This window comes from Apodemus sylvaticus, chromosome 7 (assembly GCF_947179515.1).
Source record: "Apodemus sylvaticus chromosome 7, mApoSyl1.1, whole genome shotgun sequence".
Taxonomy (NCBI): Eukaryota; Metazoa; Chordata; class Mammalia; order Rodentia; family Muridae; genus Apodemus; species Apodemus sylvaticus.
In genome coordinates, this window is record NC_067478.1 from 84,902,108 (window position 1) to 84,930,076 (window position 27,969).

A 27,969-nucleotide genomic window follows, 5' to 3' on the forward strand; every position below is an offset into this window, starting at 1 on the left:
CAAGAAGGATTCCTGGTGGAGGAGAACCTTGCATTACTCAGTTCCTTGAACATGGCTATTCTTCCCGCCGACTCCTTCCTCCTAGGTTATATCCCAGAGTTCTCTCCTTCCTTGGTTCCACATTTTCTGTTCCTAGATTAAAGATGGAGACTCCATGTGTTTTGGAGCTTGCTGTGTACGGTCAGGGTCTCAGCAACGTTGCCTCACCTCTGTCACCCCTTGCAGTAAAATCAGGCTACCTCAAGCTGCATAACCATTCCTCTTCTAGATCAGACCTATTGCAGACAGCCATTTTGTTTTTTACCTATCCGTAGACCTTGTAAAGTTTACTCTCATAGGCTTGTTCTTTAGACAAATGGATTTGAAAGATATTGAACATCTTCTCATCCTATCTTGTGTGCAAAAGAAATTGTGTCAGAGACCTCACCATATGTCTCTTGGGAAATAGAATTGCTCCTAATCTTTTCTTATAGAAACCTTCCTCTGTCCCCAAGAAGCAAAGATGAGCTTCGGTCTTATAAGGATCTAGAGAAAAGGGTACATCCTCGGGTTGTAAATTATGTGGTCTTGTCTTCCGAGTTGGCTGGGATAGCACATATTTGGTTTGTGGGGTGAGTTTTGATTGTGATAAGGTCTCACCCAGGTTGGTTTCAAACTCCTTGGCAAGGGTATCATCCTGTTTCAGCCTCCTAAGTAGCTAGGACTACAGTCAGATGGCTCTACATGGGATGCCACATAGTTGGATGAGAGTCTTTTGACCAAATCTATTGATAGTCCAGAGCTACAATGCCAGCTCCCTTTTCATTACCATCCCTTCTACACGTGCTCCACAGGCAGGAGCTGTTACTATGGAAATGTATTATTTTTAAAAACAGACTCAGCCTTGGGCTTGGGAAATATCTCGAGAACAAACCCACGCAAGCAAGGTTAATAGGGGGTGTTCCTGAATCCTAGCTCCAAGGGGAAGGAGGGAAATGGTTGATATTAGCTGGGTTTTGTCAGGCACCTCTATCTGGGAGGGATACCTTACCCCCCCTCTTTATCCAGTGCCTAGCTTCAGTCAAGGAGTAAGATTAGAAGCCGCTGAGCCAGGAAATGTTGAAAGTGAGTGGTGATTTCCACAGGGACTAACTCATTTTTAACCCACAAGCGTCCAACCATAGAAATCTAAGAAATGTAGGGGAAAACAAGCGGTATCTCAGAGAAGTGAGGCTCCCTTGCCTGGTACTGAAGGGGTGCACAGGGATTTCAGGACGGGGCGGGACAGTTAAAGACTCCGCCTATTCTCATCCCGGAATTCTCTACGTGTGCAGCTCAACCCTCCCCCACTCCACCCTCCTCTAGCTCTGAGCGGCGGGTTAGCTCGGCCCCGCCCGGTGAGGGCGCGGCTCCTTTAAGGGCGGGTGGGGGCGGGGCGCCGGCGGTGTTGTCAGTGTCAGTTCTGCGCACGCAGCCCTCCCGGAGCCGGTGCCGGCCCGCGAGCCCCGGTGTCTCTGCAGGCTGGTCCCTGCCGGGGTCCGGCGGGGGCACACGCCGTGGGAGGAGCCAGGTGCTAGCTGGCGCCTAGCTGGGATCACACCAGCGGTGCGAGGGATCCGGATCTCCGGCTACGGAGACAGAGCCCGAGCGTCGCGACCCCGGAGGACCTCTTCTCTATCCGTGGCACCCACTGGTCCGGGGATCTCGGCGGCGCCTGAGAGCCCCGGAGCCCGCGCGCTCAGCCCCGGGGGAGCTCGCCCACGACCCGCGGTCCATCCGGGCCATGCTCCCCCGGGGCAGCGGCTGAACCCGAGCCGGGACCCGAGCCCGCGGGAGCATGGATCCGGACTGGGGGCAGCGAGATGTGGGCTGGGCGGCCCTGCTGGTCCTCTTCGCCGCCTCGCTGATCACGGTATTGGGCTGGATGCTGCAGTATGCCCGGGGTTTGTGGTTGTCGCGGGCCGCTGGGGGCCGAGACTCCCGACCCGCCACAGCTGCTGAACCCGGGGGTTCACTGCGCGAGCTGGGTGTGTGGCGTTCGCTGCTGCGTTTGCGGGCGACCAGGACCAGCGCCCCCGAGGAAGCCGGCGTACGGGGCCTTCTGGCTTCGCTCTTTGCCTTCAAGTCTTTCCGGGAGAACTGGCAACGGGCTTGGGTGCGAGCCTTGAATGAGCAGGCCTGCAGGGACGGGGTGAGTTGCACTGAGCCCCTGTGTCGTCCCTTCAGCTTTGCCTTCTAGGGAAGAGCTTGCTCGTGTTAGAAGGGTTGGATTAGATCAACTGGAGAACCCTACAGCTTTCTCTTTCGGATCAGAGAAGAGCGTGCAGGTTAGACTGGGGCTTGTAAAGAAGTCCAGTTATGTACCAAATTTTCTATTTTTATGGGCAAGGTGCTTAAGTTCTAAACCCAGCACAAGTTACTGTTCTCATAGCAACGCTAATCCGTGTGCCTGAGGGCACTTCCGCCTAGACTGGTTGAGCCAAGGGAGACAGGTGCACCTGCAGAAGGAATTTGCCTGGTCCTCATGCCACCACACCCAGTTAAGATTTCAGGCTCCCAAACCCTGGTGGTCAAGTAGAGCCCCCACGGTAACTGAATCATCTCTCCATATTCCAGTCACTTCACTACTACAGTCCTACAGGCTGGCCCGCAGTGTAGTGTTAAGGAAAAGGAGTTCGGTTAAAGGGCATATTGATAACCTGCGTTCTTTCTAATAAATGAATTTGGGCTGCGCCTTAAGGGTCGTTCATAAACCAGCTCAGCCTACCTCCACCCATTGCACCATGGGCATCTGGCCTCCCAGGAAGTGGGCAGGAAACAGAGTCATGAGACTGAGGTTGGGTGGAAGGCAGAGGTCTCCCTTTTCTGGATCATTTCCCTTCCTGGCCCTCAAGTCTATCAGCTCCTTGTGCAGAGGTCTTTCTTTGCTTCTAGCCACAAGAGCTTGGAGGCTTTGCCCTGTTAATCCAGATGCCTAGAAACTGAAGTGGCCCCAAGAAGTTCTCCTGTTTCCTCCTCCCGGCTGGCCAACTGAAAGCCAGATGACATCTGTCCGTTTATACATTGACCGTACTCCTCCAACATGGCCCTTCCTGTACCTTGTCCCTGGGTCAGAGGCAACTCCCCGGGACCGCTGACTCAGCTGGACATTGGCCTCTCTTGCAGGGGAAGGACAGAGAGTTTCCAAGCACTCATCTCCCCAATTGGCATGACTTTTGAAGAAGACAGCTACCACCGCAGGGAAGCTTGCTAGGGAAAGGGAATCAACTCTGCATTTCGTTTTCTCTATCTCAATCCTGGAGGAGTATTCAGCCCAGCAGTGCCCCCTCCTCAGTTCTTCTACCCTGCTTTCCACTGCTGTAGAAGAATTAGGGAGTGGCTCTTTTGAGAGCTAAGCTAATCGGCTTTCCTCTCCCTAATTAATACTCCTGCTGTCCACCCTAAGGACTTATCTAGGTCTGGGACCCCTGAGCCCTCCCTCGGAGCTTGCTTCTCTTCCTAGCACTTGTGATGGAGTTTCCTGGAGACGTGATAAGTTAGTCTTTATTTCTAAGAACTTAGGCAGAGTGATAGGATACCTTTGACCATTCGCATCCTGTTTATTTGGGAAAAGGCTTAGCCTTATTTCTTCATCTTATTTTATAGCAAATGACACAACCATTTCACCCTCAGCCTTGCCCAGCTACAGATAGAAATGAACATGTCAATTTGTTGTTGTTGTTGTTGTCGTCATTTACCTTATTTTGTGATTAGAATGAATGGTTAGGTGGAGGGGTGAAGAAGGAAACAGAGAACAGAGAGGTTCCAGGGATTTGAAGAATTATCCAAGGTTCAAGGCAAGCTGGCCTCCAAGGTAGTCTAACTTCCAGGTTCTCAGCAGCCCCTAGAAACAGCAGATCTCTGGAGATAGTGGGGCTGAGGGAAAGCCTTCTGTTCTAAAGCGTTGAGTCAAGGAGGGGCCAGAGGTCAGCCTGTAGCTGAGGCCTCTGCAGTGCTAGAATCCAGCCAGCAATTGGGCAGACCAGCCCTGCAGGGGACAGCTACAGAGACTTGATCTGGTGCCCACATTTCTTCCTCAGAGCTCCATCCAAATTGCCTTTGAGGAGATACCCCAACTCCCACCAAGAGCCAGCATCAGTCATGTGACCTGCATAGACCAATCAGAGCGTACCATGGTAAGGGTCTGGTGGGCACTACAAGATGGGCTGACCCCAAGGTTTCCTTTAGTCCGAGGGTTCTTCAAGACAAGGTTTCTCTGTATAGCCCTGGCTGTCCTGGAACTCACTTTGTAGACCAGGCTGGCCTCGAAGTCAGAAATCTGCCTGCCTCTGCATCTCAGAGTGCTGGGATTATAGGCGTCCGCCACCACCACCCGGCTAGTCTGAGGGTTTTTAATTTGGAGTTTCTGTGTGTCTTAAGGACCTCAGGATTTGTTTGAATAGGTCTGAGAATCTCACTGACATGATAGGCAAAGTGTGTGTGTGTGTGTGTGTGTGTGTTGCTGTGTGTGGTCTATTTTCTGGGGAGAGTTTTCAGCTTTGTTTTGTTTTGAGACAGGGTTTCTCTGTGTAGTCCTGCCTGTCCTGGAACTCACTCTGTAGACCAAGCTAGCCTCAAACTCAGAGACCTGCCTGCCTCTGCCTCCAGAGTACTAGGCTTAAAGACACGAGCCCCCACCACCTGGCTGAGTTTTTTGCTCTTGTCTAATTCATTGAGAAACTCAGGGCCCCCAAAAGGACATCCCAAGGATAACAGAAGTAGGGAAGAGCAGAGCCAGGTGGATGTCTTCGTCAATGCCTGACACCGCTCCCTGTTTCAGGTGCTGCATTGCCAGCTCTCTGCTGAGGAGGTGCGCTTCCCCATCTCTGTGACCCAGCAGTCCCCCGCTGCCGTCTCCATGGAGACCTACCACGTCACTCTGACACTGCCACCAACACAGGTGGAGGGAAATGTGGGGAACTGAGTTGGGCAGAGGGCAGTTGAGTTGGCCCAGTATTTTCTCTCTGCTTCCTCTCTGTAATGGGATTCGGGAAGGCAGGGTCCCGAGGAGTTAGCAGGGGGTCCTAGGAAGAATGAGATAAGTCACACTAGTCCTTCTGTTCTTGTCTCTAGTTGGAAGTCAGCCTGGAGGAAATCCCTGATGAGGGGCTGCTGGTGTCCTGGGCCTTCACCGACCGCCCAGATCTCAGCCTAAAGGTGCTTCCCAAGCTGCAAACTAGAGAGGTAAGAAGGGGGCATCAGAGGAGAGACTGGACTAGCAATGGAACGGGGCAGAGGCTCCACACCTCTTCTCCTCTCTGCAGAGAGGTGAGGAACAACCAGAGCTTTCAACAGTTGAGGAACTGATCAAGGACACTATAGTCAGCACCCAGCCGGCCATGATGGTCAACCTCAGGGCCTGCTCTGCCCCAGGAGGCCTGGTGAGTGAACACCCAAAGGGAAAGGTTTAGCATGGATCCCATCTCCAGGATATAATGTCAGGATTATTTCTCTTTTTTTTTTTTTGACTTTTTTTTTTATTCGATATATTTTTTATTTACATTTCAAATGATTTCCCCTTTCTTAGCCCCCCCCCACTCCCAGAAAGTCCCGTAAGCCCCCTTCTCTCCCCCTGTCCTCCCACCCACCCCTTCCCACTTCCCCGTTCTGGTTTTGCTGAATACTGCTTCATTGAGATTATTTCTCTTTTTACTCCCTTCTGCTCTCAGGTACCCAGTGAGAAGCCACCCACGATGTCCCAGGCCCAGCCACCTATCCCCAGACCTACCCGGTTATTCTTACGGCAGCTTCGAGCATCTCACCTGGGAAGTGAGCTAGGAGGTGAGCATTCCATTGCCCTTGCCATAGGTATAGGCAGCCCCTTCCCCTCTGCCCAGGACATAGCTTCTCTGTTCCCTGGACTTTGTTTCTTCTGCCTGAGCATCCTCTAAGTTCTGTTTCCTTACAGGTACTGAGGAATTGTGCTGTGCCGCTGAGCTTGACAACCCGATGCAACAGAAGTGGACCAAACCCATGAGGGCTGGCCCTGAGGTGGAATGGACAGAAGATCTAGCTCTGTAAGTCACACTCTGCTCCTAACCTCTGTCCCCATGGGCAGTCAGGATAATGAAACCTCTCCAGGCTTGTCTTAGCACAAGTGAGCCTGTAGTATGGACCTCCACAGTGTGCCAGGCCCTAGGGACTCAGACAAGGAGTGGATACAGCCCTGCCCCTGGGTGGATCACAGACCTGAAGCGGAGACAGATAGGGAAGAGAGGACAAATGGGCCAGTTGAGACTCCTACACAGCTTGGCATGGGGGTGCTTCGGTAGGGGAGATGAATTCTTATGTAGGAATAAAGAGCTGATGAGGCTTCATGGAAGAACTCTATTTGAACTATGCCTTCAAGCAAGAGTAGCATTGCAACAGAATGTGAGCGTCTTCTTGACAGTGGGAACTGCCTGAAAAAAAAAAAAAAACCAGGACAGACGGTGGGCGGCTTTAGTCCGAGATAGACGTCGGGTGGAAGAGTACTGGGATGTACATACCTGGCTGAGGAGATTTCCGGTCATGGCTTGGTCCATAGTCCTGGGAAGGTGGACAGTTTGGAGCCCTGGTGCTATATCTTATTAACCCACATCTCTGTCTCTAGCCTTTGACTGACTCAGGGGCTCAGTTTGCTTTGTTTCCCACCTGACCTATCCATCCTCTTTCGGCCTTCAGGGACCTGGGTCCCCAGAGCCGGGAACTGACCCTCAAAGTGCTCAGGAGCAGCAGTTGTGGAGATGGTGAGCGAGCAAGGGACAGAAGGGACACTTGGGAGTGGGAGCTAAGCGGGTCCTGCGTCTGGGCCCGGCTCACAGCGTCATTCTTGTCTCTAGCCGAACTCCTTGGTCAAGCCACACTGCCTGTGGGCTCACCCTCTAGACCACTGTCACGAAGACAAGTGTGCCCACTGACTCCAGGGCCCGGGAAATCCCTGAGCCCAGCAGCCACTGTGACAGCAGAGGTGAGGAGGTGGCCACTGTGGGGAGGTGGATGGGCCTAGATGGGGCAGTCTCTGAGATCCTCACCCCTCGTTTCTCCTCACCCTTGGGCAGCTACACTATGAGCAGGGCTCCCCTCGGAATCTGGGCACGCCCACCTCTTCCACCCCTCGCCCCAGCATCACACCCACCAAGAAGATTGAGTTGGACCGGACCATCATGCCTGATGGCACAATCGTCACCACTGTTACTACCGTCCAGTCCCGCCCCCGTGTAGATGGCAAACTAGGTAAAAAGGAATAGCTCTAATCAGGGCCTCAGAGTAGCACCCATTGCCTTAAGAGGGAAAGGAAGGGGAGGGGAGGGGAGGGGAGGGGAGGGGAGGGGAGGGGAGGGGAGGAAAGCCTTGATGCCAGGGACGCACATCTTTCTGACACCCCATTCTGACTGGTCTGCGTCTTCCTCATCCTTGCCTCTCATACTTTTCCTTGCCCCTCCCCCTTCCACCAGCAGTCCTCTCACCCTTCAGCCTTTTGGAATCTTCTAATCTCTCCACTTGCTCTAAATTGCTTTCTCTCTTTCCTTCTTTGACCTTAGCCCCAACTGGCTAATTGTCCGCACCTGCAGTGGTCCCTGACCTCTTCTAGCAAACCCAGTGTCTTCTGTGGCATTTTTCTATTCCCAGTGGCCTTATGTCACCTGTTCCATCTCTAGGGATCCCGTGGCAATCTGTCTATCTCCAGGGTCCCCTAAACATTCTCTATCCATGTTTGGTGTCTCCCTATACCCTCGAGTGGGCCCCACGACACTTTCCCACACGGTCATCGGTTCCTGTAGCATCTTTTCATTCAGCATCTTCTTAATCACCCTCGTGATTAATCCCCCTTAATCATCTTTGCCCTCTGAGTCAACCAAAGTCTGCATCTGGATAAAGATAGTAGGGATGGGGCCATTCTAAAGCACCTGCCTCCAGCTCACTGACCCTCCCCCACCCAGCAGACTCCCCCTCCCGCTCCCCGTCCAAGGTGGAGGTGACTGAGAAGATGACAACTGTGCTGAGTGAGAGCAGCGGCCCCAGCAATGCCTCCCACAGTAGCAGCCGTGAGTGGGGAAGGGAAATGAGTGAGCATTGGTGGCTGTATGGTCCCTGTAGTCAAGAACTACATTGGGTGGTGCAAGAGGGGTTCGAACCCAAGAAGGAAGGAGCCAGGTGGAAGTGAAGCCATGGATCCCCTGTATCCCCCAGCAGGGGAGAGCCACCTTTCCAATGGCTTGGATCCAGTAGCAGAGACAGCAATTCGCCAGCTGACTGAGCCCAGTGGGCGGGCAGCCAAGAAGACACCCACCAAGCGGAGCACGCTCATCATCTCTGGTGTTTCCAAGGTAACAGAGCTCTGGGGAGAGAGCTAAAATGGGGAGAGAGCCCTCATGGGTCATTCTTGCCCATTAAAGCCTGTCCTCCTGGCAGGTGCCCATCGCTCAGGACGAGTTGGCACTCTCCTTGGGTTATGCAGCATCTCTGGAAGCCTCAATGCAAGATGATGCAGGAACCAGTGGTGGACCTTCCTCACCTCCCTCAGACCCGTCAGCCGCATCCCCAGGACCCGTTGATGCCCTCTCCAGTCCCACGAGTGTCCAAGAAGCAGATGAGACAACACGTTCAGACATTTCTGAGAGGCCATCGGTGGATGATGTTGAGTCAGAAACAGGGTCTACTGGTGCCCTGGAGACCAGAAGCCTCAAGGATCACAAAGGTGGGGAGCACTGGACAAGTCACCCCTATTACTGCTCCCTGAGGGGGCAGGGCTGAGACAGAATCTGACCTGGAATGTACTGTATAGCCCAGGCTAGCTTCAAATGTCCCATAATTCTTCTGCCTCAGTTTCCCAATTGCTAAAGCCTAGGCATGGGCCTCCACACTCAGCTGCTTACTGCTTTTTTGAACGGCATTGTAACCTCAGACCTACTAGACAACTGGAGATATGGTGGGCTTAGCTAACTTGCTTTCCAGAGTCAAGCAAACACCAGTAGGTCGGGAAATGTGATGTCTCAGTTTTAGCTTGGATATGACAAACTGGAGTGACCACAAGGGGGGGTCACCATATTTCCCTTTTTTCCTGAGCTAAAGGGTTTGTTTTCTTTCACTGTTTTTGTTGTTTAAAGACAACATCTCATGTAGTCCAGGCTGGCGCAGACTTGTTATACTTCCAGAGTTGGCTATAAATGTCTGATTGTCAAGCCTTCACTTCCCAATTGTGAGGATTATAGATAAGTATGCAACAACATTTTCAGCCATTTTAAAGGATTATTACATTTATTTGTGTGTGTGTGTGTGTGTGTGTGTGTGTGTGCTAGCTACAGCACACAATCAGAAGACAGTTTGTAGGAGTTGATTTTTGATTCTGCCATGTGGGTCCTAGGGACTGAACTGAAGTTGCCGTGTTTGGCAGCAAACACATTTATCTGTTGAGACATCTTTTTTGTTTGTTTTTTGTTTTTCAAGACAGGGTTTCTCTGTATAGCCCTGGCTATCCTAGACTCACTCTGTAGACCTTGAACTCAGAAATCCACCTGCCTCCGCCTCCTAAGGGATTAAAGGTGTACACCAGTTGAGACATCTTTAATCTTTCTAAGATGTGCCATGAGTGTTTTGCCTACATGTACATCACGTGGGTGCCTGGTGCCCAAGGAGGTGGAGATTGTTGGAGCCCTTTGAACTGGAGTTACAGACATTTATGAGCCACTGTGTGGATGCTGGGAAGCAAACCTTGACCCTCTGGATGAACAGCAAGTGCTCCTAACCACTGAGCCATCTGCCCAGCCTCCTGTTGAGTTATATGCTAACTCTTGCTTAGGTTTTGCTTTGGTTTTGGGACAAGGTTTCACACTATACCCAAAGTTGGCTTAGAACTCACTGGCTTTTTTTTCTCCCTCTTCTACTCTGTACCCCCCAGTTGCATGGATATGAGAAGTTCTGCTCCATGCCATCTTAACTTTGTTCCCCTGAAACATGGTGGTACACATCTTACATCCCAGCACTCAAGAGGCAGAGACAGGTAGATCTGCCAGTTCAAAGCCAGCCTGGTGAAAGCCAGTTTCAAAAAAGAGAAAGGAAGGAAGGAAGGAAAGAAGGAAGGAAGGAAGGAAGGAAGGAAGGAAGGAAGAGAAAGAAAGATTGTTACTTTGAGCTGGGTGGCAATACCTGAACTCTGAGCACTTAGGAGGGAGGCTGAGGCAGGATTTTGAGTTGCAGGTCAGTTTACAGGTCACGTAGTGACACTGTCTAGGAAGGAGGGTGGGGAGGAAGCTTGTCATTCCCCTCTGGCTGTGACTCAGGTTGCTAACAGCTTTTCTAACTTCAAAGAGTTTGCTGTCTTGCATCCATCTTACCCATTGACCAATGACCCTGTCAGCTGTGATCTATTTATGATTTAAAAGCTGGTGCTGTGGTATACCGCTGTAATCTCAATGCTTGAGAGTCTGTGGCTAGAGGATGGCTCTGAGTTTAAGATCAGCCTGGGTTATGTAATGAGTTCAAGGCCAGCCCAGGCTACTAATCCAGCTTCTGCCTCAAACAAAACTAACAGAAGAAAAAATCTCGATCTGTGGCTTGCATCACTAGAGATAATGGAGTCTGTGACTCCAAAGCCTGCTGAGTGAAGTGAGCACCTTCCTCTCCCCCCTCTCCGCACCTCTCCCCCACTCTTATTCAGGTCTTTGAGGTTTCTAGACTCCCCGCTGCTCACACCCTGGAATGTTGTCTGTTAATCTACCTTTCCTTTTGTGATTTATAGGATTTAAGGAACACCTTTTGTGCAGCTTTTGTCTTTACTCTGAAAGGAGGCCAGGAGTCCTCCCTGAGTGGCCGTCAGTCCCTTCCCTTGTTATTCCTCCAGGGGATGTGGTCAGAGGTGCACAGGTCCCTCCCTCTAGGACTGTGTTCCTTCCTCAGGATGGGTGAAGCTCGGGTGTGCTTCACTGCCTTTCGAGAGACAGATTCCAGTCTTCATCTTCTGCACTAACCTCCTAAGTCTTTTCTCCACCCTCACCCCAGTCCTGTGCCCCTCCATCCACCTCAGTTTCCCTTCTTCCCTACAGTGAGTCTCTTGCGCAGCGGCACAAAGCTCCTCTTCCGCCGGAGGCCCCGACAGAAGGAAGCCGGTCTGAGCCAGTCACACGATGACCTGTCCAACACAACGGCCACACCTAGCGTCCGGAAGAAGGCTGGCAGCTTTTCCCGTCGCCTTATCAAGCGTTTTTCCTTCAAATCCAAACCCAAGGCCAATGGCAACCCTAGCCCCCAGCTCTGAGAGCCCGGACCTGGAGAGGGCAAGAGTTCTCTTAGTCTGTTCCCCACATCCCCTTCCGTACCCCTTCCTGGATTCCCAGTGCTGGGGCCAGGAAAGCCCTTGGGTTATAGGAAGCCCCAGCACTCTGGGCTGTGGGGTCAGCGGGAAGGGTGTCTGACATGGGAAGCATCTGAGAGGCAACAGTTGTTGCGTGCACTTAAGAGGAAAGTTTGGCAGCTGAGAGTAAGGGGCAGGCTCTGTCTTCCGTGCGTGTGTGGACATTCTTCAGAAGCTTCTGCTGGCACTGCCCCCAGAGGGGAGCCCAGAGTACTCCCTCCTCAGCAGATCCTTCTCCCTTATTTATTCTCTTTTCTATTTATATGTGTGGTCTAGAACCCTTGGCAAACAGATGATAGAGGGCATCTCTCCCAGGTGACCCTTTTCTGTCCCAGGAGGGTAAGGCAATTCCCAGGACCAGTTTCTACACCTCCTTTGGGAGTCCTCTCCTAGACCAGCACCAATGTCTGCCTTCAGAAGACATTGGCAGATCATAGGAAGCCGGGCTAGTGCCCAGGATGGGGGGCAGGCACTCCCCACCTCCCTACCTCCCACATTGCTCCTCGTCTCTCCTTCCCCTTTATTACCGTTTTGTACTTGATGCCTTCTCCGTGAGCAGTGGCTCCGTTGGAAGGAGGGAGCAGGAAGATGGGAGGAAGCCTTCCCTAGAGAGACAGCTTTAGGAGCTTAAAGACAGTCTGATCATAGAGCAAAGTTGCACCTCTGTGTGTTGGGAGATGATGATGTCCATTGCTGTGTGATGGCTTGGAATTTAATTTATTTAATTAAAATCAAATTGGAGTTTATAAACTGGAGTGGCTGGTTATCCTTTGGAAAGCAAACAGGCCTAGAGGCTGTGGTGTTGTTGATGGGGTGAGCAGCTCACTGACTGTGACCCAGGCAGTCAGGGGGACAGATGCCCCTGAACACAAAGACACATGTAGAGAGGTTTGAGTGATGACACTCTGAAAAGTCAAGTCGCTGCAAAAAAGCCAATCCTAGCTTGTCTTCACCCCTCCCCCACAGGCTGTCCTTTCTAGGCCATAACATGATTCAGAGTGTGGGTTCTGAGGCTGCATTGTTCTGATCAGAGACCCAGCTCCACTGACTAGTTGGTTACCTTTGTGACCATGGACAAAGGTGGGAGCTCAGTTTGGGTTTGTTTTTGATCCAGAGCTTCACCTATGTATTCCTGGGTGCCTTGGAGCTCCTTAAGTAGACCAGGTTGGCCTGGAACGCAGAGATCCCCCTGCTTCTGCCTCCTGAGCGCTAGGACACCACACCTGGCTGTGTCCTCAGTTTTTCTCCTGTAAAATGGGGACTAGGGACATAGTTCAAAGGTAAAGCCCTGCCCTAGTATCCCCAAGGCCCTGGGCTTTGTCTCTAACACTAATAGAGAGGATAGAGCCAGGTGTGGTGACTGACACAAACCTTTAATCTCAGAACCTGGGACTCAGAAGCAGGAGGATCTCTGTGAATTCCAGGCTAGTCAGAACTATAGTGAGACCCTGTCCAAAACAAACAAAAGCGTTATTCCTAACATAGGTGAGTTTTAAGGACCAACAGGTATGTTTCTGTTTTCTGTCCGTTGGGATATCACACAGGATTGAACCAGGTAAGCTGCTCTAGGAGGTTAGGCAGAATGCAGGACTAATAGGCAGGAAACTGGGTCTGCCACAAATATCTCTATCTGGCCCAAGCTGCTGCTTCTTGCTTCTTTCTTCACCTCTAAAATGAAGGTAGCCTGGGATAGCCAGGTCATTTCTGAACTCCAGCCTTGATGTGTAACTTACTGCGAATAGATGGCATGGGTTGTTTTTATGTTTTTTTTTTTTTTTTTCTGATATAAGGTCTTGCTATGTGGCCCAGGCTGGCCTTAAACTTTCCCAGTGCTGAGATTACAGGTGTGTGACATCACACTTGGTGATACTTGTCTTATGTCATACATGTAACCTCTTCTACTGAGATGCATCCCAAATCCTCTTTTCCCCTTTTATGAATGACCTTGAATGTAAAATCCTGCTGTGTCATCCTGTCAAGTGCTGGGATTAAAGATGAGTTCTAACTGCCTGGTTGTGGTAGTGGTGGAGGCAGCACTGGCTAAAGTACATGCCTTTGATCCTAGCTCTTGGAAGGCAGGGGCATGCAGATCTCTGCAAGTTCAAGGCCAGCCTAGTCTACATGGGATTAATTTGACAATGTGTCTCAGCACATTGCCTTTAGGATCTTCCTGCCTCCCCAGCTGCAGAAGACCTGGGTTTACAGGCCTGTGAACACCTGGCTCCACTTGGCCTACTTTTATGTTGTCTCTAAACTTGTATTTACGTAGGACACACAAAATGATTTTTGAGAAAGTGTCTCATAGCCCAGGCTGTCTTGTACCTTACTGTATAATAACCCCTCCTGGAAATGACCTCAGGTTTACGATCTTCCTTCCTGTCCCCACTTCCCCAGCACTGAGACTACCAGTGTACATGTGTTACCACATCGGTCTTAATGTGGATTTTGCTTTTGTTTTCTGAGGGGAGGTCTCTCACCTTGGGTGGCCCGGGATTTACTATATAGACCAGATTGGTCTTTTGTTGTTGTTGTTTTTGGTTGTTTTTTTGTTTTTGTTTTTGTTTTTGAGCCAGGGTTTCTCATAGCCTGAAATTCACTCTCTCAGAAATCTGCCTGCCTTTGCCTCCCAAGTGCTGTGGGATTAAAGGCGTGTGACACCACTGCCCAGCTCCAGATTGGTCTTAAACTCACTCAGAGGTCCACCTGCCACTTCCACCCGAATGTTAGGAGTAAAGTTATGTGCCACCCCACATGGCAATTTTAAATACTGAGCTTCCCTCACTGGATTATGCGACTGTGACTGGTTTATAAAAACGAAGAAATAGGCACAGTTGTTCTTCCTCACTGACTAATGTAGAATGCAGAATAGCAAGCACAAATAAAATATACCATGATAAAGAGAGCTAATTCTCAGGGAAGGGACCGTCTCTATTGAAAGCACTAGAATGGCTAGGATGTCAGTTACATAATTGGAAGTGGGAAGGGGAGACTTGCATCCAGGGGAAAACAAGCAGGAAAACTTGGGAAGTAAAAGGAGGCACAATGTGGTAGGGAAACTGAAATTTGTGGCAGAGGTGCAGGAAATAAGGTCCAAGACTCAAGATAGGTTTTGTGGTAAGTAGGGCTCAGATGTTGGCGTTTGGAAATTCTCCATTTGCTTTGGGGCCATTGTACTGAAGGCAACAGAATGCCTTTGTATATTTCTTACAGGGTGCTGACTCGATCAGGTCTGTTTTTGTTAAAGATCACTCTGCCGAGCTCTGTGAAGGATGTCTTATAGAGAGTGAGCACGGGGACGTGTTAGATGAGTGTGGAGATCTGGGATGGGTGTCATCCGTCGAATAGAATGAAAGTGAAGATAAATGAATCTGGCTGATCATGTGTTTAAGAAAGTAGAATCCTTGGAGCCGGGTGGTGGTGGCACACGCCTGTAATCCCAGCACTCTGGGAGGCAGAGGCAGGCGGATTTCTGAGTTCGAGGCCAGCCAGGTCTACAGAGTGAGTTCCAGGACAGCCAGGGCTACACAGAGAAACCCTGTCTCGATAAAACCAAATCCAAAAAAAAGAAAGAAAGTAGAATCCTGGGCTGGGGAGTGTGGCTATTGGTAGAGCGCTTGTCTCGCAAGCAGAAACCCTTGAATGAATCCCCCAGTATCACTTAAACTTGGTGAGGTGCCACACCTGGGCAGCAAATACAGGTGGGTCTCTGTGAGTTGAAGGCCAACCTGGGGTACATAAAACAGAGAAGACCAAGAAAATCAAAGATGAAGGTGGGGCCTCAGTGTAGGCGGACCGCCCAGCCAACTAACCGTACAACAGACACTGTGAGGAAGACAGACCAGGCCAAAGCTCGGCGCATGCTCAGTAGGTGGTTGTCGCGAGTTTGCGCAGTAGTGGGGATTCAAGCCTCAAAGATTCCCGCCTGCGCACAGTCGGGAGCAGGCCCAACCCACTTTTGAAGTTGACGCAAATTTTATCCACATCCGGTCTTACCTCGCTCTACCCCTTGGGACAGGAGCTTGCTTCGGTACGGTTCCCGCCTCTTCCGTGTTTTGGTGCGCACGGGTTCGGAACAACGCAGCGGCCATTGGCTGTAGGTAGACTCGAGAGCAGTGATTGGCTGTCGCGGGTCGTCGCTCAAACGCCTCTTGGCGTGAGGTGGGTGGGGCGCTGGGCAGCCCGGCGGCGCTGGCAGGTGAGTGGGGACTCGCAGCTCTGGTACCTTGGCGGCGGCGAGGGTGGCTCTCTGGATCCTGTGGAAGGCGGGGCTTCCTGGAACGGCTCGGTGTGGCGTCGGAGCCGGCCCTTAGCCTCCGGTGTCCTCGGTGTCGGGACCACTGCGGCTGGACTCGGTTGGCACCACGCTAGGCGCCGCGGATCCCGGGAAGCTCTCAGGGCTGAACTCTCCGGTATGGTCTACTTCCTCCTCTGAGTTCTAGTTGCCCTCCGAAACTTGGCCCCGGCCTCAGCGCCCAGGCCAGCCTGCCCACGGGCCTTTTGTGTACCGATCGCCCTTGTCCCGCGCTTTGTTATGGTTGCGGTGTTCAGCCGTCAGATCCTGGTCTGTGAGCCCTTGTTTAGGACCTGGGCCTTTCTTCTGGATTATAGCTCAGAGTTCATTGGTGCCTAGGGATACAGTATACTCTCCTAATATTTGTTGATGGGGTGGTTTTGTGCTTTGACTACTGATGAAATGTCAGGTAGGCATCCTGTGGGTTTGGATGCTTCTCAAGCCCGGAATTAGTGCTCAGTAACAAGGATACATGTCGCTAACCCTTATTGAGCCTCAGTAGTGCGTTAGGCCCACATGGGTTAAGTAATTTAAGATCGCAAAACTAAGGAGTTTCGCCTTATTTTCTCCAGCCATCCTGTTTCCTCTTCAGACAGATACACCCTTACACATGATGTGATGTACACGGTGGCTTTCTTTTTTAGAGATCATCTTAACTTTGTAGCTCTGGCTGGCCTGAAATTCTCAAGAGATCCTGTCTCAAAGGCTGGCACCACCACCCTTACCCCATCACTAGATTAGACTGGATTAGTGGTGTGAGCATATGTGAGTGAATGGTAGGTGGTAGTGGTGGTGGGAGTTCCTGGGGTCACACGCAGGTTGTCAGGTTAGTGTGATAAGAGCTCCCCACTGAGCCATCTCCCTTCTGCAGAATTGTCCCTTAGAATTGACCTCCTAGAAATTTTGCATGAACCTTTCACTTTGTTCTCATAAATACTTATTATTCTTAAAAATACTTAGTAAAGTGTAGACACTGAAGGTAGAGCGTGAACAGGGTTTCTTCAGTCAAATGGGACGTACATTTTAACATTAAAGGGGTAGTGGGGCCAGGCGGGGTCCGCACATCTGTAATCCCAGCACTTGGGAGGCAGCGGCAGGTGGATTTCCGAATTCGAGGCCAGCCTGGTCTACAGAGTGAGTTTCAGGACAGCCAGGGCTACACAGAGAAACCGTCTCAAAAAAAAAAAGGTAGTTCAATCAAGTATTGCGTGGGCAAAGCAAGGACAAATTATAGTATTGAAAGCCTGAGGGAGATGTAACTATATAATCCAGGAAGGAGTAGAATGCTTCTGGGTCATATGTAGGTTGTATGGAATAAGAACTTTGGGCACAGCTTCAGGTTATCTCTAAATGAGGTTTAAAGGATGCCTGCCTCATAGTGTTACCAATTATATGATGCAAATAAAATGCTTAATATGAGTCTAGGGGTGACTCGGTCAGTAAAGTGCTTGCTTCACAAACATCAGGAGGCCCTCGGTTTGATCTCCAGAGCCCACATTTTAAAAAAAGTCCTGTGGCTGGGAGTTGTGGCACAGGCGTTTAATCCTAGCATTTGGGAAGCAGAGATGGGCGGGTCAAGGCCAACTTGGTCTACATAGTTGACTTCAAGACAGCCAGAGAGACCCTACCTTGTAAAAAGGCAGTGAGTGCTTGTAATCCTGTGGTTGGGAAGAAGAGACAGGAGGATCCTTGGAGCTCACTGGTCAGCCTAGTCAGTGAGCTCCAGGGAAGGAGACTATCAAAAGCAAACAAACAGCCTTCCCATGGTTGACTCTGGAGGAGCCACAGAGCCCTCCCCACTGACCCCCAAACACACACACAAACACACAGAGTGCTTACCATGGCTGAGTGTGGTGGCAGCACAAACTTGTAATTTCAGCTACTTGGGAGTCTGAGGCAGGAGGATTACAACATACCAGAAAGACTACAGAGTGAGTTTAAGGCCCGCCTGGGCCACTTCAGGGAAACCCTGTCCCAAATACCATGTATATAGATCCCAGGTTCCATCCTCAGTACCAAAAATAACCAAAACTAAAACAAAATAGTATTTTTTTTCCTATGCAATAGTGTTTTTCATGGACATATTTCTGTGTGAGAGTATTGGATCCCCTAGAATTAAAATTACAGACATTTTAAGTTACCATGTGGAAGCTGGGAATTGAACATGGACGGGTTCTCTAGAAGAGCAGCCAGTGCTATATTAACCCCTGAGCCGTCTCTCCAGCCCCTTGAGATTTATTTTTTCCTTTAATGTGTATGGGTGTTTTACATATGTGGAAGTCTGCGTCACATGCCTGAAGTGCTTCAGGGCAGAGGAGGGTGTCGTGTCCCCTGGAGCTGGTGTTACAGATGGTTGTGGGCAGCCAAGGTGGGAGTCCAACCTTGGTCCCGTAGAAAAGTACTCTGGGCTCTTAACCAGAGCCATCTCTCCAGCTCCATTCAACAAAATAGTATTGTATCTGATATTCCAACCAAAAAGTTTTGTTATCCCCATTTTGGCCAAGACTTCACATGTAGTAAGTGGTAGGCAGTGGAATCTAGGTTTTAACTTTGGTGCCTTTCTTCGAACCTGAGCACTGTTCTGTCTCCCATGGGACTATGCTCTGAAGCTGTATGAGAAAGTGTCTGTTAAAGTCCTTTGCTTAGTGCATGGCCGTGCACAGTATTCTCTTTCCCTAGGAAAGCAGACAGCCTTTAGAACTTGAGAGACTGCCGGCCCATCCCTACTGAAAAAAAAACATGAGATACTCAAAACTGCCCGCTAGCTCTCTGTGGGCTGCTCGCCTGCGGCTGCCTGCAACAGCTCTGGAGCACTGTCTTAGAGCTCTGGAACACTGTCCTACAGCTCTGGAGCACTGTCTTACAACTCTGGAGCACTGTCCTACAGCTCTGGAACACTGTCCTACAGCTCTGGAGCACTGTCCTACAGCTCTGGAGCACTGTCTTACAGCTCTGGAGCACTGTCCTACAGCTCTGGAGCACTGTCCTACAGCTCTGGAGCACTGTCCTACAGCTCTGGAGCACTGTCCTACAGCTCTGGAGCACTGTCCTACAGCTCTGGAGCACTGTCCTACAGCTCTGGATTTCTTCCTTTTCCTCTAAGGTAAAGGCCATGTCGCCGCCAGGAAAAGTTCCCCGGAAGGAGAACCTGGGGCTCCAGTGTGAGTGGGGGTCCTGCTCCTTTGTGTGCTCGGCCTTGGAGGAGTTCTTTGACCATGTCACTCAGCACCTGCAGCAGCACATGCATGGCTCGAAGGAGGAAGAGGAGGAGGAAGATGACCCACTTGGTAAGGGACAAGAAAGCGCTCAAGGAAGGTGCGAATCCGACTCCAGAGAAAGGACAGTTGAGGAAACAGGTTTTTTCCTTCCTTTCTTTCCCCTCTCCCTCCCCCACCTCCCACCCCCACCCTCCTCATTTTTCTTTTTCTAGACTGGGTTTCTCTGTGTAGCCCTGGTTGCCCTGGTCCTGGAACTCATTTTGTAGACCAGGCTAGCCTCAAACTCTGAGATCCACTTGCCTCTGCCTCCTGAGTACTGGAATTAAAGGCATGCACACCACACCTGGCTTTAATTTTTAATTTTTAGTTAATTTATTTTTTTATTTCATGTGCATTGGCGTTTTGCCTGCATTTATATTTATATGAGGCTGTCGTATCCCCTGGAGCTGCAGTTACAGAAAGTAGTGAGCTACCAAATGGGTGCTAGGAATGGAACCCCGGTCTTCTGGAAGAGCAGCCTTCTTAAATACCGAGCCATCTCTCCAGCCCTCTGAGGCTTCTTTTCTTTTTTTTTTTTTGGTTTTTTCGAGACAGGGTTTTTCTGTGTAGCCCTGGCTGGCCTCGAACTCAGAAATCCGCCTGCCTCTGTCCCCCAAGTGCTGGGATTAAAGGCTTGCGCCGCCGCCACCACCACCCGGCTTGAGGCTTATTTTCTTAATTATGCTTTCTTCATTCCTAAAAATATTATAAGGTCATCTCTGGAGAAGTCAGTCAACAAGGGTGTAAGGAATGATTACCAGCAGAAGGGCTTGTGATCTTGTGTGTATGTGTGTCTGCACATGCATGCTATGGATGAGTGAGTGTGGAGATCACAGAACCGCTATGGAGTAGGCTCCATGACTTAGGGTTTGACACAAGCTCTTCACCTGCTAGATCATCTTGATGGATCTCTTCCCTTAAACATTGTTTATGGGAGTGGGAACACATTTATATATTTGTGTGTGTGATGTGTGAGCTCACCAGGTGTATGTTTGGGGTCAGAGGACAACTGTGGGAGTCCATCCTTTTCCACTATGTGGGTTCTGGGGATCAGAACTCAGATTATTAGGCTTGGGAAATGATAAGTACCTTCCCCTCCTGAGCATCTCTCAGCCCTGCCCACCCTTTCTTATTTTTATTTTTTGAGACGGGACTTGAATTCACTCTGTAGAAGACTTGTTTATTTTGTTTTATTTCTTGTCTTTATGTATGTATGTGCACCATGAGTACCTGGTGTCTACAGAGGCCAGGAAAGGATGTTGGATTCCCATAAACTGGAGTTATGAATGATTATAAACCATCATGTGGGAACCAAACCCAGGTCATCTGCGAGAGCAACAAATAGTCTTAACTGCTAAGCCATCTCCTGCCTCTGTTGACTTTTGAGACAGATCTGATTAATCCAGGCTAGCCTCATACCCCCTGAAGTCCTTCTGCAGTAGTCTCCCAAATGCCAGAATTACGAGCATAAGCCACCACACAGGGTCTGGAACGCATTTATATCATATACTCACCATAGCTAAGAAGACAGCTGAACAGTTTTATTCAGGATACTTAGAAATGCACCTCATTTCCTTTACTCTTTTTTCCCTTTCTTTGATAGAATCTCCTGTAGCCCTGACTGACCTTAAACTTATTATGTAGCTAAGTCCTCCTGCTGAGGATGCCGGAATTATAGTTAAATACCATACCTGTTTGCAATGTCAGATAATACACAAAAATGAAATTAAAGAATGGTTTTATTTTCCTGATTTTTTTTCCAGCTTTTTAAATTTTCTGTTAAATATTAACAATGTGGTGCTTAGAGGTATAGGAGAGATGGGAAGTGGGGTGGAGTGAATGATGGGCCTGTCTTGAAGTAGGCAGTTTAAAGGGAAAAGAGAACTGGAGATTTAGTGTTGGGAGGCCCTGTCTTCCTCAGGAAAAGTGTATTTGCCAAGGATACCCTACCTCGTCTTCCCTGGGACCCTGTCTCAGGCCTTACACATGCTGTTAACCTCGGCTTAGGCTGCCGCTGTCTTCTACGTTGACTCTCAACAGCAGGACTCTCTTAAGCTTCAGTCAGCATCAAGTTACTTCTGTAACTAGTGATAGTTTGTAGCAGGGTCTTACTCTGTAGTCCAGGTTGGCCTCAAAATCATAGCAATTTGCCAGTCTAACCCTCGTGAGTCCTGGCATTATAGATAAGAGCCAGCATACCTAGCTCTGGGTAATGTTTGCCTAATACCATATACCTTACCCATATCCATGGCCACTAGCTGCACTTATGTAGATGTGGTTACTTTACCTTCTCTGACTGAAAGCCCTGTGAAGACAAGGCCTGGGACCCGCCTCCTCGCCCCGTTAAGTGCACCGTACCCTACTCAGTTGAAAGTCATTAAATACGGTTACATGATGGATGAACTCTTGGTGGGTGCATCTCCAGTCAGAGTCCTGCTTAATGTCTGAAAGGGAAAGTTAACTGAGTTTGGAAAGTGTCAGACCATTCCTTCTAAACCTTTCTGCAGAGGAGGAATTCTCCTGCTTGTGGCAAGAATGTGGCTTTTGCTCTCTGGACAGTTCTGCCGACCTCATCCGCCATGTCTACTTCCATTGCTACCACACCAAGCTGAAACAGTGGGGGCTGCAAGCCTTACAAAGCCAGGCTGACCTCAGCCCCTGCATCCTGGACTTCCAAAGCCGGAACATCATCCCTGACATCCCTGACCATTTCCTGTGCCTATGGGAGCATTGCGAGGTCAGCAGACAGTGGCAGACATAGGGGTGGAAAGGAGCTGGGGACCTTGACTCTTTTTGGGGTGCCTTGTATTTCTGAGACTCATGCTACTATGTCCCATCTGTTCTTGTGTAACTCCTTTGTCTTAAAACTCTGCTGTTCCCACAAGTTAATTTGGGGGAGAGCAAGAAGCCCCCTTTGGACATGGGTGAAAGTCCCTGTAACCACTCTCAGTCCTCACCCCAAGTTGCCCTGGCACAGAGTGTCTTCGACAATCCTGAGTGGTTCTATCGGCACGTGGATGCGCACAGCCTGTGCTGTGAATACCAAGCTGTCAGCAAGGACAACCATGTGGTGCTGTGTGCCTGGAAAGGTAGGGCCACCCCTCTGCTCTGGCCTCTGCCTAAAAACACTCTGGAGGTGTAAAGGTCTAGAGGAGCCAGGGATGGGACCAATTCCTGCAAGACGAGCAGGCTACTGACTGGAGAAACTTGGGTGTACCGGAGCCAAGTCGGGGAAGGGTATTTAAGGATGGAACATGATCAGATCTTCCTTCCCAGGCTGTACCTGTACCTTCAAGGACCGGTGTAAGCTTCGAGAACACCTCCGCAGCCACACCCAGGAGAAGGTGGTGGCCTGTCCCACCTGTGGGGGCATGTTTGCCAACAACACCAAGTTCTTAGATCACATCCGTCGCCAGACCTCATTGGATCGTAAGAAGCTGGAGCAGAGAGGGAGAGTGGGCTATTCTACCTGAAGTGAGGAGGAGAGGGTATTTTCCCAGGGGAGGTGGCTGCTGCCGAGCTCTGCACCCTCACTCTCTTCCCCTTTTGGGATCAGGCACCTCCTAGCCTTCACTTAGACAATGTTCAGCACTTACTGTTTCAGCATCAGTTATCTCTCAGGAATCCTCACAACAGCCCCGTGAGGTAGGCTTCTTATTCCCCTTTTTACAGATGAGGAAACTGAGGCTCAGAGAGCCTAACTCACTTACCTGAGACCATACAGCTAGTAAGTGGTAAAGCGGGGTTTGAACTCAGGCTGGACTCGATCCCATCTGTAGCTTCTTCCCTCTGCTCCTTGGGTGGCTCCCTTGTGTCTGGGATGGTTCCCCTCTCCTCTGCCCCCACTGTTCTCTTCAGTCTCCTTTGTTCTCCCCACTCCACCACAGAACAACGTTTCCAGTGCTCCCACTGTTCCAAGAGATTTGCCACAGAAAGACTGTTGCGTGACCACATGCGTAACCATGGTGAGTGGCCTGCGCCCAAGCCTCCCTACCTTCTTTTCAAGGTTCCGTGAGTCCGTAGCTCATGGCTTCTTCTCTGCTCCTCAGTGAATCACTATAAATGCCCTTTGTGTGACATGACCTGCCCATTGCCTTCTTCCCTCCGGAATCACATGCGCTTTCGACACAGTGAAGACCGACCCTATAAATGTGACTGTTGTGACTACAGGTAAGGGAGCCTGGGATACAAAACACAAGGCTCAAGTTTCAGGGTTCCCTATGTCCCCCAACCCCTCTTGATTTCTCTTTGCAGCTGTAAGAATCTGATTGACCTCCGGAAGCACCTGGACACCCACAGCAAGGAGTCAGCCTACAGGTGTGACTTTGAGAACTGCAGTTTCAGTGCACGATCGCTCAGCTCTGTCAAGTCCCATCACCGCAAAGTGCACGAAGTGAGTGGCTGGTGGGGAAGGGCTGGCAGGAGTGTGAGTGAGGAGCTGACCTCACTTCCTCCTCCCTTCTCATCAGGGAGACTCAGAGCCAAGGTACAAATGTCACGTCTGTGACAAATGCTTCACACGTGGCAACAACCTCACTGTGCATCTTCGAAAGAAGCACCAGTTCAAGTGGCCCTCGGGACACCCTCGTTTTCGGTAAGCCCAAATCTCTCCGCACAGATCTCTACACTCCTTGTTTTGTTTAGTGTTGTATGTATATGGGGGTACAGTGCTTGTCTAGAGGTCAGGGCACACTTGATTACCTTTATGTGGTTAAGATACTGAACTCAGATCACCAGGATTTCATGGCAAGCATTTTAGACCTCTGGCCTTGAATTTCAGAGAGACACCTGCCTCTGCCTCTGAGGAGATGAAAGGTGTGCACAGGGATGAGACTTCTAATGCAAAGCTTGGCTGCAGACTCAGCGGGGAGTGCTTAAAGCGCCTGAGCTGGAGCCAGAGTTGAAGGCCAACTGCATTGACCTCAGCCCACGGCCTTCTCACAAATGTTTCCACTCCCTTGTTACAGAGCTCATCAGTCTCTGTAGTGTGTGGGGCTTAAGCATTAGTTTTTCCATTTTGAGTCCTCTGCTCTGAACCTTTATTCTACAGATTCCATTAAGAAACCTTTTCTTAATCTTCAGTTCTGTCACTTAGAATCCTAAGACTTCTTCCGGACAGCATGTTGCATCTTCACTCTCTGTCTCCAGGCAGTGTCCATCCTCTGCTGATCTCCCGCCTTTTCCTCCAGGTACAAGGAGCATGAAGATGGCTACATGCGGCTCCAGCTGGTTCGCTATGAGAGTGTGGAGCTGACTCAGCAGCTGCTGCAGCAGCTCCGAGAAGGATCAGATCCAGGAATGGCACTGAACGAGAGCAGCCTGCAGGGCATTGTTCTAGAAACAGTGCTAGGGGGGCCAGGACCTGAGGAAGAGACAGAAGAGGAAGGTAGGGTTGTTGAGGGGACAGCCCTCTCAGCCTCTCAGGACAACCCCAGTTCTGCTATTCATATGGTCAGTCAGACAGACACCCAAGGCCAGCGAGGCATTGTCTACTATGTACTGTCTGAAGCCCCAGGAGAGCCCCCGCCAGTCTCCGAAACACCCTCAAGAGAGATGGAAAAGCTTCAAGGAATACCTGAGGAGCCAGAGGTCCAGACCGGCTGAGGCTGCAGAGCCTGTCCTGTCCTACTCCAGATCTTGAAGTTTAAGCCAGGCAGGAAGCAGTGCCCCCGCGAGCAGCCTTTGTTCTTGGATGCCTTTAGAAGTGGTGCTCAGAACAGCGTGTTCCCCTCTGACTCAGGCGGCATCATTCTATAGACCCTGGGGAATTGGATTCATTGGAAAGCCGACATGTATGTCCTCATCTGGGGAGCTGTTACCAGGTTTAAGCGTACTCCCTTGGCATGCTAGACAGTACGTATTTAGTCTACATCCATTCCAGCCTCCAGGGCTCCATCGACCCATCCGCCCAGCGATGAGTGGCTGGTTCTTAGAGGGCCGTCTCCTCACTCTAAGTTACGCATTGAGAACCAGGTGCCATCTCTCAAGGTTTCCTGTTACATTCCAGGGACACTTGTTATCTTCAGGGACAGGATTAAAGATACTGTGTGTGTGTGTGTGACAGTTGTCTTTTTGGGAATAAAAGAAACACTTGAGCTGTTATTTATTTTTCAAATTTGATGTCAGTTAACTAAGTAACAGAGCTGCTTAGAAGTAGAGCTGAATAATTAATTAGGCGGCTCCCTTCAGTGATCAGGACGGTTTCTTTAAGTGTCGTGTACCCACCTAGAGGAGGAGGTCCACTCTCTCCAGAGCATCTTCCAGCTCTGTGGACTTGGCCATGAGTGGATGTGTTAGAGGATGTGTTAGAGGATGGATACAACTGGCACCTCACCTATACCCTCAGTTCTAGTTAGAACCCTGCGCCTCCAGGGTAGGTTGGGGTGTGGAATCTGGAGTGGAGGTGGCTCAGGAAGTCTCCCTAGAGAATGCCGAGTACTCAAGGGCCAGGAACCAAGCTAGAAAACTGTGTGTCTGTAGTTTGCTACAGAGTAGACCTATTGTGAGAAGCTTATATCACATATATGTTCATTTATTATTTTGTGTCTGAGGGTTCTGCCGTTATGTATGTAAGTATACCACAGTCAAGCAGTGTCCCTGCAGGTAAAAAGAGGGTGTCTGGAACTGAAGTTACGGACAGGTGGGTGCTGGAAACTGAATGTGCTCTTAACTGCTTAGCCGTCTCTCCAACCTCTTTTGTTGTGTTCTTGAAGTTGAAATTCCTCAAAAGAAGAACTATTCTTTTTTTTTTTTTTTAAGATTTTCTTTATGTTATGTTTGTGAGTACATTGCTGTCCTTAGACACACCAGAAGAGGGCATCAGATCCCATTGCTGTGGTCATGAGCCAACATGTGGTTGCTGGGAATTGAACTTAGGACCTCCGGAAGAGCAGTCAGTGCTCTTACTTAACCACTGAGCCATCTCTCCAGCCACCCCCCCCACACACACACACTTTTTTTTCCCAATTGAAAAACATTAGGGGGTGCTGGAGAGATGGCTCAGTGGTTAAGAGCAAGGGGTTAAGAGCACAGACTGCTCTTCCGAAGGTACTGAGTTCAATTCCCAGCAACCACATGGTGGCTCACAACCATCTGTAATGATATCTGACACCCTTTTCTGGTGTGTCTGAACAGCTACAGTGTGCTTACATATAATAAATAAATAAATCTTAAAAAAAATTGGAGCTGGGCGTGGTGGCACACACCTGTAATCCCAGCACTTGGGAAGCAGAGGCAGGCGGATTTCTGAGTTTGAGGCCAGCCTGGTCTACAGAGTGAGTTCCAGGATAGCCAGGTCCACGCAGAAACCCTGTCTCGGAAAACCAAAAAAAAAGAAAAGAAAAATTAGGCATAAGGCATAGTTGCACTTACTTTTTTTTTGGTTTTTGTTTTTTTTTTTGGTTTTTGGATTTGGTTTTTTTGAGACAGGGTTTCTCTGTATAGCCCCGCCTGTCTGAAACAAATAGATGACCTTTAAAAAGCTGCCTAATAAAGGTAGAATTAGTAATATATATGAAATTTCTATTGAGTCTTTGCTATAGCTTAGGTAGATTACTAGAACCACAAAGCTAAGAATTTGGGACTTCGCTGGAGGGCCTTGCAGGCAAGATGAGAGTGACAGCCAGAGTCAGAAGTGAGGCCCAGGGTGGAGCCCAGGAAGAGTCCATGTAGCATGGAAGGTGGCGGTGGAGATGGTTGAGTTAGACACAGTTTCATGCCGAAGGTTGGGAAGACTATCTAGGGAGAGGCTTCCTCCTAACCAGTAACAAAATGAAGGCAGTCTTTCTGTTTTCAGTGCCTCATTTTCTCATGTGCATAAGTAATTGGAATTGGAAAATACTGAACCCTAACTTACACAGTGTTTGAGGCTTGGTGTGAGGGGGATGCCAGGGAACCCAGGAGTTAGGAACTAGTGTGCCTGCTTCAGTGGGGCAAGTCCACAACCTCAGAAGAGCACTTGAATATTAAATGAATAAAATAAATAAATGATTGCTCAGGACTGGTATAAATGAAGAGGCATGGTCCTTCCATGTACTGTAGCAGGAAGAGGTGAAGAAGTCATTGCCAGACCATGCTGGGAATTGAACTCCGGTCCCCTGGAGGCAAAAAAGATGAGCAGGATATTACAAGACTTCAAGTTCTACTGAGGGAAGGGAGATAAACAGACTTTGGTTAAGACCAGCCTTATAGTATTTACCTAGCAAAGCTATAAGTTCAGTTTCCAGTTGTGATAGTTAATTGTCAACTTGATGTAATCTAGAGTCACTTGGGAAAGTCTCACTGAGGGACTCCCTAGATCCGGGTGACCCATTGTGGGCATGTCTGTGTGGGATTATCTTGATTGTGTTGAGGTAAGACGATCCACCCAGTGTGGGTGGCACCATTTTCTGGGCAGGGAGATCTGTAGTATAGAGACAGGTGAGCCCTAGTAGGCATGTGTGTATTTGTTCTCTGCTCTTGACTGTGCATGTGTATCAAGTTCTTGACACCTTGACTCCTCTGTAGTCTGTAACTTGGGATTATGAGCCTAATAATCCCTTTGTCCCTTAAAGTGCTTTTAACAGGATATTTGTCACAGCAACAGAAAATGAAACTAATACACAGTAACATATGGACTGGAGAGGTGGCTCAGTGATTAAGCGCACTTGCTGTTCTTCCAGAGGATTCAGGTTCAATTCTGCGTACCCACACAGGTGGCTCAAGGTCGTTTATAACTCCCAGTTCCAGGAGATCTGATGCCCTCTACTGGCCTCTGTGAACATGAAGCATGCATGTGGTACACAGAAAAACATCCAGACAAAGCACTTGGTACACATAAATAAAAATCCTAAGACAGAAAGATGTTTATAGAGAACTTGACCTTCTACAGTTTTAGAGAACCCCCTACTCCCTATCAAAGGAAATAATATTACAGAACAGGAGAGAAAAAGAAATGCTGCTTCAGGGGCCATGAATGTAGCTCAATGGTACGGCACTTGTTTAAATGCTTGATTAAATTATTTTATGTCAGCCGGGCGGTGGTGGCGCATGCCTGTAATCCCAGCCACTCTGGTAGGCAGAGGCAGGCAGAT

At 49.7% G+C, this 27,969-nt stretch overlaps 2 protein-coding genes across 9 annotated transcripts; both read left to right on the forward strand.

Moving 5' to 3' along the window:
* The first annotated feature begins 1,424 nt into the window (after nucleotides 1-1,424).
* C2cd2l (C2CD2 like) lies at nucleotides 1,425-12,100 on the forward strand. 6 transcript variants are annotated; one of them, XM_052188558.1, is made up of 14 exons: nucleotides 1,425-2,170; nucleotides 4,059-4,154; nucleotides 4,799-4,918; nucleotides 5,092-5,202; nucleotides 5,283-5,399; nucleotides 5,688-5,799; nucleotides 5,927-6,035; nucleotides 6,682-6,746; nucleotides 6,840-6,967; nucleotides 7,059-7,233; nucleotides 7,941-8,066; nucleotides 8,191-8,327; nucleotides 8,413-8,698; nucleotides 11,043-12,100. In XM_052188558.1, exons 1-14 carry the CDS (start codon nucleotides 1,817-1,819, stop codon nucleotides 11,252-11,254), a joined length of 2,148 nt encoding a protein of 715 aa, XP_052044518.1. In that variant the 5' UTR covers nucleotides 1,425-1,816; the 3' UTR covers nucleotides 11,255-12,100. The 6 variants fall into 6 exon arrangements, with proteins under 6 accessions (XP_052044518.1, XP_052044520.1, XP_052044522.1 ...); XM_052188560.1 differs by having other exon boundaries at nucleotides 7,941-8,045; XM_052188562.1 differs by having other exon boundaries at nucleotides 7,941-8,045; nucleotides 8,194-8,327.
* A 3,386-nt stretch (nucleotides 12,101-15,486) lies between these two features.
* Hinfp (histone H4 transcription factor) lies at nucleotides 15,487-25,000 on the forward strand. Of its 3 annotated transcripts, none has more exons than XM_052188565.1 (10): nucleotides 15,487-15,545; nucleotides 18,745-18,928; nucleotides 21,406-21,635; nucleotides 21,876-21,987; nucleotides 22,175-22,327; nucleotides 22,786-22,863; nucleotides 22,948-23,068; nucleotides 23,153-23,291; nucleotides 23,368-23,492; nucleotides 24,088-25,000. In XM_052188565.1, the coding sequence occupies exons 2-10, from the start codon at nucleotides 18,754-18,756 to the stop codon at nucleotides 24,500-24,502; spliced, it is 1,548 nt and encodes a 515-aa protein (XP_052044525.1). In that variant the 5' UTR covers nucleotides 15,487-15,545; nucleotides 18,745-18,753; the 3' UTR covers nucleotides 24,503-25,000. The 3 variants fall into 3 exon arrangements, with proteins under 3 accessions (XP_052044525.1, XP_052044524.1, XP_052044526.1); XM_052188564.1 differs by lacking the exon at nucleotides 15,487-15,545 and adding an exon at nucleotides 15,554-15,759; XM_052188566.1 differs by lacking the exons at nucleotides 15,487-15,545; nucleotides 18,745-18,928; nucleotides 21,406-21,635; nucleotides 21,876-21,987; nucleotides 22,175-22,327 and adding an exon at nucleotides 22,334-22,625.
* The last annotated feature ends 2,969 nt before the right edge of the window (nucleotides 25,001-27,969 follow it).